The 15913-nt window shown below is 27.2% G+C and overlaps 1 protein-coding gene across 1 annotated transcript; it reads right to left on the bottom strand.

Moving 5' to 3' along the window:
* Window positions 1-5378: 5378 nt before the first annotated feature.
* LOC101507774 (AT-hook motif nuclear-localized protein 22-like) lies at window positions 5379-7021 on the bottom strand. The gene has a single exon (XM_004510882.4). The coding sequence runs from the start codon at window positions 6552-6554 to the stop codon at window positions 5637-5639; it is 918 nt and encodes a 305-aa protein (XP_004510939.1). The 5' UTR covers window positions 6555-7021; the 3' UTR covers window positions 5379-5636.
* Between the last annotated feature and the right edge of the window lie 8892 nt (window positions 7022-15913).

The following is a 15913-nucleotide window of genomic DNA, read 5'->3' as shown; positions in this document are numbered from 1 at the left end:
TATTTGATCTATAATATCTTTGAGTTGGACCTTTTAGGTCCATACAATTACATCTAACATCTTGAAGAGAGGTAGAAGAGACAAAACTAGATTTTAAAATTTAATCCTTCCTCCAAGGATTACATACTTATTTCGCCACGCTCCAAGCCTACGATGAAGGACACCCAACATTGGAAAAGAAGGAGGATTAACATTCACCCCCTACAAGCCTATATTTTGAAAACTTTGCTTTTTAATTTGACACACCTATGCTATCCATCTAAGTACCACTTTCATCATCCATAAATTTTCCATACATATCTCACCTATAAAAAATGTATCATATGCATATTGTAAATGAGAGAATGAGATCAAATCTCATAATAGTACATGATAAGCCAAGAACTTCAAACTCTACTTATATTAACATTATTCGTTGGACTTCCATTGACCAAGATTAATAAATTTCGTGAGTTCACACTCACGAACTCAAGGTCTTCAGTTTTTGTTGATGTCAAACTTTACCATAATATAGTTGATAATAAGAACTTCTCAAAGGTCACTTTAAAGATAAGACACTCTCGACTTGATATTTTCGCCAAATCTACAACTTCATTTGCTACTATAGCACTCTATATAATTTTTTTATATGCATTTAACAAATACTTAAATCGGAATATATATTTTCATATTTAATTGTTTGTGAATGAAATCAACATAGATAATGTTTATGAACTTGAAAAATACCCCCATCTTTGATCTACATTTTAAATTGTCAAGTGCTTATCTTCAAGATAATGACGAATGGAGTAAACATGTGGCTAAATAAATAAAGATACATGTTAATCATCAAATAGTACAATGAAATCTTAGTTTTTTTTAATAAAAGAAAACGATATTCATTCATCCAAATTGGTATAGTACATCGGATAAAATACAAATTCACGCTAAAAACAAAATGAATCTGCAAACAAATTTTACAACATCTAAATTAATAGTATACCATGATACAATATCTATAAATAATGTGAGAAAATCAAAGTGATCGAAATAATTTCTCTCTAGATCTACAACGTTGATAACATAATTATTGGTTAAATCAATAATTAATCAAAATTGCATAGAACACAACACAAAAACAGAAAATCAAATAGCATAGATGTGAGATGACGAAATCATTAAAAAAACACAAAAGAAAACCAAATATGTGTAGAAAATCCCTTATTTAAATTTTAACAAAAAAAAAAGCGAAATATTTCAGTAATTACGAGTAAAAAAGTAGCATAAAACTGCCTCTTTTCAGTAAATAAAAAAGAAGAGAAAAAAAAAATGAAGGTTTAGTTTGTTTATTTAAAATAAATTACGGTGGAATCTTATTATCTACTCCCCTATTTTATCATAAATGTTATGTTTGAAATTTTATCTATTTCAAAATATTCAAACTTTATAATACTAAGAAATATTTACTATCTTTTGTTTTTTCTTTCTAAAAATTATGCTCTCGTTTAATTAAATAGTCTATTTAACTACTTGATCCACTACTACTATTTTCAATTATTTTAATTAATGTGAGTCTTTTAATCTTCACACATTATTTTACTATAAAAATCAAATGAAGTAACCATCTTGTTAAGAAATGTACAATAGCAAAAAGGATACTTATAGTGAGATGTAGGTGTAGTAATGAATGGTTCATTATCATGGTGCTTCTAATATGGACTGTTAGAAAATAGTTCAAAGATAAACTTTTAATGGTAAAAGTCTACCTTTAGGCAGTTTTTAGAAATCTATATTAGATTCATCCCATTATTATAATGTAGTTTTAAGTCAAGTGATGATGTTCACCATGATGAAGCAGAAAGGTCTAATAATCTAAAACACAGTAGTATATGGTCCACAATATTCATATTATAAATCTAATACAATGTTTAAAAGCTATTGAGTATAAAACTATATCAGAAACTAAGAAAGATATATAATTAAACAAAGTGAAATAACTATTTATGTCAAGATATTTATTTCATGCCTTTTAATTTGATGCTATAATGAGTGGTTTTATATTGTATTTGCAATTGGAATTACTATTAGGCCGCGGGCTTTTATATAATAGAAAAAAGTATTTGATGCAACTTAAATTAAGATGATGACAATGTTGCAGAGACTTTAAAATTTATAATATTGCAGTTATAGAGCGTAATTTAAAATTATTCTGATCTAAGGAGAGACCTTATTAATTGTAGTAAATTTTAATAAAATATTATATTTCTTCTCCAGTTTTTATTGTTATGAAATTTACTTTTTATTAAGAATAATAAGAGTCCACTTATAAAATTTATTTTTTTACTAAGAATAGCAGGAGTTCACTTAAGAAAAACGATTTTATTTATCTAAAGTTTAGTAGAATAATAAATAAAATCTGAGAAGTAATTGTTACAACTAAAGTTAAACAAAATAAAAAAAAAATATATTTTTGTGAATAAAAGACTGCTTAATTTTCTTTTAGAGAAATAAAATATATTTTTTGAAACTACATAAGAGCAGTTTCTAATTCTGAATGAGAGGAATGAAAACAATGTAATTAAAGTGGTGAGCAGTTAAAGATTCTTCAAATTAATTTCATTGATTGTAAGACCAACTATATATTGCTACAATAATAAATACACTATGTGGAATTCAGTGAAATTAAATTTTACTGATAATCTATTAATTTTGAGTGCTATAGGATATTAAAGATATTAATTAAGAAATCCGACATAATTTATTGGATGTTGTTGATATGTGAAACTAAGAACAGTAAAAGTGACAGTGTCCAAAATTGTACCCTTTCAACACAAGTAGTGCTATACTGCTATACATGGAAGTGATTGATCATGTTAACGTTGAGAATGATCTTTGGGAACTGATTATTTATAGACTAGCAAGGAGAAACTAAGGTAGAGGAACTCCACAAGCTAAGAATATCCAAGGAAAAGATGGGATGAGATATTAATAAATAAGCAAAGTTAATTATTATATACACCTTCGCATTGGTCGAATAATATCAATAAAAATACTAACAAGTGTCTCAAGACAATGATTAAGAACTTAAGTATTCTGACAAAATAATATCAATAATAATAATATGATAGTTAAATTTTAAAGCATGTGTATTTTTTATATTTGAAATTGTAAAATTTTTAAATTTTCAACTTAAAAATTCTTCTTAATATTTTGTTTTTGTTTTCTTAATTAGTGTTCTAAAAACACTATGAATCTACTGATAATAATAATAATCTAAAAGAAGCACAAAAAGCTAGGGTTTCAAGGAGCATCTATTCCATAATCAAGACATAACTTTGAGTTTATTTATTCATATATATATGTTCCCACTTTACCCTTTATTTATTTTTATACCTACTTTACCCTTTGTTATATTATATGCTATTAAATTTTAATAGGTACTGTAAAAAAAAATTATGTCTATTCAATCATGTATTATAATTACTATTTTAGTAAATTTTAATAAAATATTATATCTATTATATATTTTTTATTATTATAAAATTCATCGTTTTACTAACACAAGTAAGAGATCTCCTTTGAGACTATTTTTTGAGAGGTTCATATTAAACACACACAAAATTGAATATTTGTAGATAAAATTTATTTAGTATCAACACTTTGAATCGAAACTGTTTTCTTAAATACAACAATACTTTTACTTAACAAGTATTATCAAATGTACGATATTAAATCCAAAATTTACTATAGTGACAATATATAGCACTGACGCATGTGCATAGTTACACTCAATTATTTATTTTAATAAGCATAGTTACACTCAATTATTTATTTTTATATTATTATTGATGTTTATGTGCCATATTTGGTATATATATCTTTATTTTAGTGTAAAACTCTTTTACACTATCGATGTATAGTAATTAAATCATTATCAATGTTTACACTGTTTTAATATATGACATGTATTAGTATCTAACACCAGTACATGTACATCAATAATAATAATTTATTTTTCTTATAGGTGTATAGTAATTTAATTTTTTATCCAAGAAGCTTATAAATGATTATTATTAGCAATACTCAACCATGTGTGGTCTAATATAAGTGATCTAAAACCTTGATATTAGTTGAATCCCATTTGTTTGTCTAGAAAGTGGCAATGGCACATATAGAAGGATGAGAGGCTTTAACACACTTTGGTTTGAGGTCTGTTTGTTCTGGTTGTTGCCTCGAAAAGGAACCTTTCATTTTTCTCACAGAGCACCGCACGTGTGACCCAACACCCAATGCTCTTCTCTGCCTTCATAATAAACCCTAATCTCTCCCACACAACACTCAGTTAAGCCCATAACCTCCCTTTCAAATCGATCATCATTTTCACTCTCCAACATCTCTTACTTTCTAACACTCACCATATTTTATTAAATAAAAAATACTCCTATAACTAATTCATTTTTTGTTCTTCACAAAAATAGACAAGTTAAGTATTAGAGACTTCAAGACTAAGAAAATATGCTTCACAGAGGTACTTACAAATTATCTACCAACAAGGTCTTCAACTCACGCCTCTACAGACTATAGGTCAACTCGAATTATTAACTGAACCAATTTTCATTTACACTTAAGTAATTAAGACTTAGAAGAAAAAATAAATAAAAGATAATATATATTAATTATTATTTTAAATTGAGATTTTTAATTACAATTTTCATTTCAAAATTTTAGATTTTAAAACCTCGGCAAATGGTACTGCAATTGTAATTTTGAAAATATCAATCAAATTTTATTGTATTTTATTGCTATACACATATTAATAATTGTAGCGTAACTACAAATGCAATCACAATTTAAAACCAATAGTATTAATAATATTAATGAAATGAAACATAGTATATTAACATTATGATGATAGTGCTAATTTTGAGAACATGGGTGTGAAAAGGACATGAGTTTGGATGTAATGATGGGTGTAAGTAGCAAAGAAAGTGAGAGTGTATATAGTAATTATGATGGTTGAGTTAGTGATGTTCTAACTACAAAGGGAGCTAATTATTATGTCACACAACACACTTTTCTTGAAATAGATAAAAATTTGTAACATCTTCATGTACATTGTTTTTGTGGGGTTATTTATAGATCTGTTTATTTTAGAATCTGAATCTAGGTTGGAAGTCCTAGAAATTAATCACCTAAAATGGGAAAAAGGAAAAAAATAATTAATAGAAAAAAAAAATTGAAAAGAAAATAAAAGATGAAAAAATGTTATCTTTTTCCTCCCTCTGCAAAGATTGACTGATAAATAGAGAGAGAGCACATGGTAGCTTCTGCTGCTTCATTTGGAAGCAACTACACGAATTTTTTTTAGATGAACAAGAAAAAAAACCATTTGGATGCAATATCATAAAATTTAAACTCCACAAAAAAAATTCATGAATTTATACATCCTTCTTGAATTCAACACAAAGTAGCTAGTCAATAACATGATCAAAGAAAAAGTCTTCAATTTAAACTAAGTTATAAGAAGGAGAATGAACAGTGATAAAGAGAAAGTAAAAGGGGTGAACAAAAAACAAAACAAAATAAGATAAAAAAAAAAAAAAAACAAAGATAAACGAAAAGCATGAAGAGAAGTGATGAAGAACATTAATTTTAGGTTAAAAAGGAGGACGAACACTTCCACCCCAATAACCCTCAGCTGGTAATTGGCATGAATTGAGTAGATTTTGTGGCACTCCATGGAATAGTGATGAAGTGTTAGGATCTTGTTGCACAAGTTGTTGTTGTTGCTGTTGTTGTTGTTGAGTTCCTACAATTCCTGGTGAACCTAATCCTCCACTTCCTTGCACATTCACTGGTGTTTCTTCATCTTCTAAAGGCAATCTTTCATATGCAGCATTTCCAAAGGAAGCAGCCATGATAACAACCGGACCGGAAGCCAATAAGGGTCCCACCACGCTTCCGCCGACAACCTGTCCTTGTCCACCAGCAAGATATATGGCTAATCCTGATGCTGCTGGTGGAGCAGGTGGCGGAAGGAAGGAACCAGATAAAGATAATATCTCGAATCTTCCGTGAAGTGTGACTACCGCACCAGGCGATGCTGGTTGACGGAGAGTCACATTTGTGACGGTACCACTACCACTGAGGATGCAGACACCACGCTGCCTCCTCCGTGCAAAGACCGTCACACTTTCCATGATGTCGCACCCGTTTGCGACTTCCATCACGTGGGATCGGAGTGCGTTCGCGCTGTCCCTTGTGATGATGATAGGTGGTTTTGGTTTGTTTTTCGAACCTGCTGGTCTTCCTCTTGGTCTTCTTCCCATCTCACCACCACTTCCTCCACCGGCGCTTCCGCTCCCGCCTTCGTCTTTTCCCTCTCCGCCGGTCGGAGTGTTGTTGTCGTCGTTGTTGTTGTTTCGATCTCGTTTCTGACCACGACTAAGGTTGCCATTGCCACTTTGTTGTTCGTCTTCGTTGGCTTGGTGGTTGGTGTGGAATTGATGGTGAAGATGAAGGTCTCTAGTAAGAAAAGGAGGTGGAAGAGGACGACCTTGTGCTACTTGATCCATGATTTTCTTTCCCTTTTTTATAAATTTCTTCTCTATCTAGATGATATGATCAAGATCAATATCCTCAAAAAGTCACAACCCTAGCTTTTATGAAAATTGAAAGAGGTATAGATTAAAGAGAGATAGGGGAGGATCTAGGTTGTAGTGGTGGCGATTTACTTTTGAAGGGATTATTTTGTGTTTTGTGTTTTTGTTTTCTAGTTTCTTTTTTTTTTTTATCTTTGGTTTTTGGGTTGCTTTGAGGGTTGGAAAAAAAGAAGAGCTAGCTAGATGTTAATTTGTTGATGGCATGCTCTCTATACTACTTACCACTTACCTTCAACAAAAAAAAAGTTTTTGGAAAAACCAACCAACAAATTTCAAGCACCATGTTTTTTTGTTGATCTATTATATCATGAAGGAAGGAATTGTGTGTTTGGTTATTGATTTGTTAATTGGCATCTTCAAAAGAGAAAAAAAAAAAAAAAAAATAATACCCAACGCTGCCACTAGGCACAAAATGGAAGAAACTGAGAGTTGATAAAAGCAGATAACTCCCACAAATCAGCTCGAGTTGAAGGGGATTAATCTTATCAAAACTGAGTTCTTTTCTTAGAACAAACTTCACTTTTGTATGTGGATTTTTTGGGTTTGATTTTAATTTTTGTTATTGTAGAAAAGATTTTTGGGTGGCATTTTAAAAAAAAAAAAAAAAAAAAAAAACTAGCTAAGCTACTATTATGGAAGTAAAGTAAAGAGTTGGTAGTTCAAGGTTTGGAGGAAATAAGGTAATAAAGAGTTCTAAGAAAGAAAAAGTTTGAGAAGGTGAAGGGAAGAGAATAAACAACATAGGAAGCTTTTGTTTGTGTGGGTTAATAACGAGATTGAGGATGCTATTTGTTTTTTAAAATTAATTTAATTTAATATTTGTTTGTTGTGTTTTTGTTGGAAGAATTTGGGTTTACTTTGTTTTTGTTGGGTTAGGGTTAGGTCCAAGGAATTGGATCGATGATGGGTTTGATATTGGTTAAGAAGAAAGACAGCGTGCGCATGGGCGGTGTGTGGGGCCTACAGTGTGGGTCCCATTTGATTCAAGACTACCATGCTTGCATTTGCTCTTATTAATATTTTCTCTTTCTTTAAGTTTGTTTCTTCACTTATGAATAAAGCCTGCAAATAACAACATATTAATATGTCTTTAAATATTATTGGCTTACTCATACCACTCTTAATCCTTAAACCTTAATTTTTACATCTCTCTGTTATGTGCACCTTCTTTTCAGACAGACACCTCTATTTCTATGTCATTGGAACTCATTATTGTTTCCTCTGATGCTTCCTAGAATCGCTATGCTTCAAACTTCAGCTATATCCCGTGCTTCAGATCATTTCCTTCTTATGTATAAATCATCTAAGTTTTTTTATTTTTAAATTTACTTTTAGTCTTCTATTTTATCATATTTATAAAAATATTAGTTTTTTTAAAATTAATTTTTTTTCCCTCAATTACATTAGTTTTGGTTTTGAACTATTATTTTGACTCATATTATTATGATAATTAAGGACGAATAAATTTAATTTTAAAATAAAAAAATTATTTTTGTGAGTGTGATAAAATAAGAAATTAAAATTGTTATTAAGATTTTTAAAAGCACTCCCTCCTTTTATTCGATAAAAAATGTTACATTTGCTCATTTAACACAAATTAAAAAGACATTATATTAAAAGGGAAATAGTATGTCTTGCATAGATAATCCGAATTGTAGCTAACAAAGTCGAAGGAATATTGAGCAGTTCGATTCTTGCTACTAACAGTTTTTCTTCTCTACTAACAAATTAACTAATAACTTTTTTTTTTTTTTTTGAATAAGAAGGGGTCAAACCTGCCTCATTGAAAACTTTATCAAAAAACCAATCAAATGGGATCGATATAATACGTCTCATTAAAAACTTTATCAAAAAAATTAAGAGGGATAAAACAATAGTGAAAGAAAAGATAGTGTAAACATGTACATGAATCAACAAATTAGCGATGTGTTAACGATGTAAACATCTACATGAATCAGCAAACATGTTTCTATTGAAAACATCTGACATATTAAAAAGAAAAGTATATCACCATGTATTAACGATGTGAAGCCCAATAATGTCACCACATCAAAAATCTTCTCTAACAATATGGGATTATAAATTTTATTCTTTTAACCATCTCACAACAACTAAGTCAACTACTATGATTTTTAAAAGCTAAATTTTTCAATTGAAAACATATTATGATGTTTTTACATATATTAATTAAGAAAATATGAAATTTAGTTAATGTATCTATTATGTGTATAAATCTTTCTAAAAAAACAATTTTGTATGTAAATGTGTATAACTCTAATTTTTCATCTTTTAAAACACTTAGCTATATTAATTTATTGATATATTTGAAACAAAATAGAAAATCTATTTAGTAATTTAAAATAAGGCTTATATTTATAGAATTTCTTATATAAAAGACTTATATTTTCTAACATAGATAGTATAAAGACATGTTCACCAATTTTGCTATAATAACTAATCTCTACTAAAAAATTTAACTAACTAAATATTATTAGTGAAATTTCTTCTTTCAATTCCATTTTTATGCATCGATAAGTAGGGATGACAATATATGCAAATTCAAATATTAATCATTTGTTATCAGTAGCTAGGGAGGATAATAGGTAGGTTTGGGTAGGGAACTATACGAGTATTTGTTCCCATGTTAGAAATTTGGAAAAAAATAATCATATATGCACTCATATTGTTCATTTTTCACATAATTATCTATATCCACATTTACTCCGATGATGTGGTGTTTTACCCTACTTGTTGTGGATTCGTATTAGGCATGAGTTTGATTGTCATCTATATGATTCTTGTTGAATAAAAATGATATTGTACAATATCCACATCAGCATCGATATTCACTTGATGGGATTATCGGATTTTGAGGTATCCATAAATATTCACATATTTCTTTCCTTTTAAAAAAAAATCATTTATGTGCAAAATTTGTTTTTTTGAAATTATATATCATTTTTTCTCCTTCTTTGACGAAAACAAAATATTAGCACATAAAAATATTAATACATTAACAAATAATTAATACATAAACAATGCATCACAAATTTGCTAATAGGATTATTTATTTATTTGCTAATGGGTATGAATATTTGAGGATATAGATAATACTATTATATATTCACCTCAGTGTTTATTAATTAACGAGTAGTTGAAATATTTCTATTTTATCATAAATAATTATTAAACTATTTATTTTATCATGAATAATTATTAAACTACTTACCTCATAATCATCGCAAATTTCATTCAAAATACTTTAAGATACATATCTTTCGCCACCCCCTATCCATAAAACTCGAATTCCAATACTTAACTTATATTAGTCCAATACCACTTAGAAGAATTATTTATTAATTAGATCTCATGTCTCATGCTGCTAGTGTAATTAAAGACGAAGATAAATATAAATCATTTTTTAAATAATAATTGAACATTAAGATATGTTAGTATTATTGAAAATGAAGATAAATATAAATTATTTTGTAAATAATAATTGAGCACTAAAATATTTCCTACCTTGAACTAAGATAATATTCCTTCACCCTAAATATTTTATATAAAATAATCTATGTCCTGTTAACTTTTATTATAGTTGTAAGTTTTGTTTATATATTAAGAAACTACTCCCAAGAGTACATATAACTCAAAATTTTGTAAAAATCTATTGTGTTTGTCAACTGATTAGTGCAATTTGAGAATACTCACATATTTTATACTAAAAAATTAAAACACTTTATCTTTTTTAATATTAATTGGTTGGTAATATAATATGCGCACATTTTCTTCCTTGGTCATTATAAAAACTAATTGAGTGAATTGAAAAAGTTTATAATCATTGATTCCGAATAAATTAAAATATAGACCAAAAGTTTCGAATTATTTATAGAAATGTGTCCTTGATGTTGTAATTCTTTCGATGAAACTTACTGAATTAATAATCTTAAAAGACATATTTAATTAATGATGTAGTTATATAGATTTGAAAAATGATCAACTGAATAACAATAGAGAGAGAGAGAGAGAGAGAAAACGACAGTAATATTTTCAAAACAATTAGTCAAAGAATACTATTTGTTCAATTAGTGGATAGTAAAATCTATTAAAAATTTAAAACGCATTTCTTTGTGGTAAATGGCATAGAATTAATTTTAAAAAATAATAATAATAATATTCCTGGATTGGTGATATTTTTTCTAGTTATATTTATGGTTAAAAATAATGGTAAAAAAATAAGAGAGTTTCAAATTCGATACATTTTCTTTTTCATTTTTTTAGCAACACAACGCTTATAAAATATTTCCCTTTTAAAAAAACTCTTCTAAATAAAATATTATAATTTATAAATAATTTATAATTTAACGTCCGTCGCATATCGGATATATAAAATAGTTTTGAAGCACATTTAAAAAAAAAAAAAATAAAAGATCAATCATTTTATTCAATTTCCCTTCCTCGCCAAACAAAAAGAAATAAAAAAGTGAAGTGAACCCATAACTATGAGTAAGACTTCGATTGATTTAGGTTTTAGTATTTGTTTATCAATTATATTACTCCTTCATATGAAAGAAAATATACAAACATTCTAAAAGGTTGGATCCTTGTTGGAGAACCAAGCTTTATTTTAAAGTTGCTTGGTTCTTCCTTATATACCAATCATATTAACTAGCTTATAATTAATAGTTAAAACGATATTGTACGTAATTGATCTTCAAATTATATGTATCTAACATTATGTTTGGTCAAGATCTAAGATCGGTCCAGTCTTTTTTTTTTTAAATAATTAGGCCAATTTTTAAAACTTTATGTTAGATTTTGTAGGCGATGCTGATACTGCATTGGACTAATAGACGAAATTATATAATAATCTTAGTTATTTGTTTGAAAAGGAAGAAAAAAAATATATTATTACTTCTCTCACATCTTTTCTTTTTTTACATCCACCATATTTATATATATATATACTTTTTGACGGAATCTCCTATATTTATTATATTTGTGATAGCTAAATTATATTTTTTAAATGCAATTAAATAGTTAGTTAATTTTTTTTATTATCATTCACACAAAAGTTAAAAAAAAAAAGAGTAAAATATAGGTCTCACTTTTATGAGTAATTTATGCGGTAGTAATTAAAATATTTACATAAAATAAGAGTTAAATTTTCATATACATTTAATGTAATTTTTTTACAAAATCAATGGATTACAATCATTTATATGTGTGATATTTTAGAATGTCAATGCATCAAAATCACCTATTTGTATGTCTTTTAAAAATTCTCTATATTCTATAATGAGTTAGTCATTTGAGTATTTTACGTATATTAAGGAAAGTGAATAAATACAAGAGAGATAATAATTTTTATTCTAAATTTTTTTATTAGATATTGATGCATTTATGATCATCATTAATGTAAAGTGCAAAAATATTGAATTTGAAGTCGTGCGCGTAACATTAATTAAATGGTACAATTGCAAAAAAAAAAATCATTAATGTTACTCTTTGTCCCATAATAACTGAGTCAATTGATTATTTTATATATATTAAAATTGAAAGTGATGCAAATATTATTAATTAAAGAGTATAATTGAAAAAAAAAATTAAAAATTGAAAGTTTCATTCAATTTAAGACAATTTTTATTTTTATTTTTCAAATGAGTCAATTGTTGTGGGAGTGAGGAAATACATTGTAAATTGAAAAGAGTAATTCATTATAGGACCATTTTTTTATCAATAGGTTACTCATTGTGGAATAAATAGAGTAACAAATTTGTTACCACAAACATCTATAAACTTAATTAACGGATTAACTTGTTTAAATATAGACTTGAAGGACTAATTTGTTAAAAATAAATAACTTAAACAAAATAGTACTCACTCTATTTTACAATGATAGTCATTTTAACTAAAAACAATTGTTTCAAGATAGTAAAAAACAGATCAATAATTTAATCAATTTAATTGGAGTAAATTTATTTGGTCGAATTGCATTCAACCTTCTTGGACTTTAGTGCTCTCGACACATATAATACCATCGTGTGGGGGGTATGGTATTACAGAAATAAGGTTTGCTCTTTGATGATAAAATGTTTTCTTTAATTTGCTTGCATAATGGTTGATGAGTATGAAGTTCATTTTGTTAGATCCAATTCTATAGGGTATATATGTGTCCTCTATATCTCTATGTGTTGATGCTTCTAAAGGCACACCTTGTGAGGCTGGTGGCGTGGGCAAGTTAAAAGTGTTTGCGACCAAGTTTGGCATCACTACTTCTTTTCATGTAGAGTTATTGGATGCTTGTGGTTATTAAAAGTGTTTATTCTAATGTCTTTTTTGTTGGAGATATATACATGAGCTTCAAGTTTATATTCTAAGACAATATATGTGTAAATAAATCCGTGAATCGTTGAATCACTGCTTCTACTTTTTTGATAAGATTTTTCGTTTCAACATAGTTGAGATGCTTCCTTCATTAGTGATGAATTTACACCATTAACCTTTTATAGAAAAATTAAAGTGAAATATATAGTTTTTATATATATAGTAAAACACCAGTATTATCCTTTTTTTTTTTTTACAAAAACTTAAAAATTCATAAAAATCTTCAAAAAAAACTCATAAAATTCAATATCAATTTCAAGAAAATTCATATATTCATCAAATGCATAACTCAAATATTCAAATAAACTCATATTTCAATCTTCAACAACATCAACTTTATCAAATAAAGAATGGAAATATGAGTTTATTTGAATATTTGAATTATGAATTTGATGAAATTTGGATTATATTGAAGATGATAATTAATTTTATGGGTTTTGTTTGAAAATTTTGATAAATTTTTTGAATTTTTGTATAAAAATGATAACATTATTGACATTTTAATACATAAAGGATCAAATTATTACTTAAAATTAAATAAAACAATAGATGAAAAAAAAGATAAAGAACTAAAGTGTTACTTGAAATTAAATTAAAGGATCGCGGAAACAATTATACCTATATTTTACTATTAACTATCATTTTAAATAAAATTTACATAAATATTACAATACTTTTAAAGTAATATAATACCATAATAACTTTTAGTTAAATGTTTGTATGAAATTATCATCCACCACTAGTATATATCTTTAGACAAATTTAAGCCGACCTTTTGATAAATGGTCCAAAGTAAACTTACATTTAAAAATTGTATGAAATTCTAACGACGACATATATTGTCTCATAGAAAGAGAAGATTATGATTCTCTTCATTTTAAGCGGACCCCTTTGACGAAAGTAGAGTCAATCATTCTTAGAATTTTAGTTGATTTTCAAACAATGGTTCTTCGTAGACTATATATTGTATTGGTCCACTGAAGAATTCACTATTTCTTTATCCATAAAACTATACACTTTAATATGACGAACTGTTAAATTTATGTGATATAGAAAGGTCACACGTGAGAAGATAATACATCATTGATGAAAATATTTTGTATTTTATTTTCAAAAAAATGTGTGTAAATTTTACAATGATGAATGATTTTCGAAGTGATAAATTAAAAATTATTCTTGTGATAAAATTATTTATATTGATAAAATGATTTTCAAATTATTTTTTATTTATATTTATATTTTATTAAATTTCATTTTTTAAATATTTATATTGATAAATTAATAAAAATAATTATCATATCCAACTACTTTATTACTGCAAGTTTAAATTTAAGATAATAATTTTAACTAAAGAAATATAATACGATAAATTTCAAAGATTAGTTTATAATATCAGATTTCTTATATCTTATATCTTATCATGTGCACTCACTAGGTAGATAGTTGATGCCTTTTTGTATTATATACATATATACATACATACATATACACATGAAGTAAATACAAGATAAAGATATCAACAAAGATATAAATTTTATTATGACCAATAATATTTAAGTTATCAATTTAAATATACAAATAATTGTTAAAATAAACTCTCAAATTAAAGTTTTGATAAAAATAAACAAAGATTAAATAAGAATGTTAATTATGATTCTAAAATGTTATGTTAATTTAACTTGTGCTTTTGAGTGAATTAATTCAAAGATAGGAATCAAGCAAAACAAAGAAAACAGTTAAAAACTGAACAAACAAAGAAACAAGAACAATCTAGACAAAATGAAGAATGATCTTCAGGCTCAAGACTGATCATCGCAGCATCTTGACCAATTAATCTGCACTATTTCAACGAAGTTTTTGCCTCTGAATTTTATACAAAAGTCATCAGTACATGACAAAGAACAAATAAGTCTCATCTCAGTCAAAAAAGGTTTTCGAATCATTAAGATAAAAGGTCTCGAATCAGGCAATTTAAAACATATTGAAACCCATTCAGTTAAACTATCAAGAAATTTCAATCAATCTTGATCTATACAAAGACATCAGGAAGACATTCAAAATGATCAAAACAGAATCTCCAGATTTATCATCAATCTCCAGAAAGGTCAAACTGCCAGAACCAGATTGATAATCAATCTTCGTTTCTGCAGAATTTCAGTTTTGATCTTTTTACTTCTGCAGAAGTTTATAATCATTCACCAAACTATTTTGGATAAATTCCAGGCTCCAGATCAAAAATGTATCATCAATGATTAAATGAGAATTCAAAGCTTTTTATACTCAAAGGCAAACAGTTTAAAAAAGGAACTGTAACAACATCAGTCAAAAAATAGTTTCAAAATGTTCAAAGGCTGGAATATTTTTAATCACAAATATTGGTTTTGGTCAAAACTGGCAGAGCACTAACAACAGCTCTTTTAACCATTATTAAATGTTCCAAACACCTATAATCAATGTCTTTTATCAAGTCCAGGAAAAATGTAGAACTTCAAGTTTTATCAATGTCTCGAAAATCATTCACAATCACATACTTGAAATTCTCATTTTCACAGAGAAGAATCCGTCTGAAATTTTATATCAATATTGTGTTATTACTACAACATTTTTTGTAAGGAATCGAATCTCAAACAAGAGTTGAGACATAGATACAAATTGTTACCGACATAGATACAAAAAATGATGTTATAGTATCATACTCACATAGAGTTGTCAAAACGCACTGCTCGATTCATATAAGGCCTGTCCTAATAGGTTACAATTCAGATAGAGCCAAAAAGTCATGTTTTAATATGAGTTGATAAAATATTACTCGGTCCTAGACGGTTTGCGGGCTGACGGGTAACCCACACATTTTATAATATTTTGTTTTTTTGACTCATTATATA

The sequence above is a fragment of the Cicer arietinum genome, chromosome 7 (assembly GCF_000331145.2).
Source record: "Cicer arietinum cultivar CDC Frontier isolate Library 1 chromosome 7, Cicar.CDCFrontier_v2.0, whole genome shotgun sequence".
In the NCBI taxonomy this organism is placed as follows: Eukaryota; Viridiplantae; Streptophyta; class Magnoliopsida; order Fabales; family Fabaceae; genus Cicer; species Cicer arietinum.
The sequence above is the reverse complement of the archived record's forward strand: the minus strand, read 5'-3'. Positions and strand labels throughout refer to the sequence as shown.

What these genes read in the sequence shown, in the direction of transcription:
- LOC101507774 (XM_004510882.4), bottom strand. Translation starts at nt 6,554, where the DNA reads ATGGATCAAGTAGCACAAGGTCGTCCTCTTCCACCTCCTTTTCTTACT.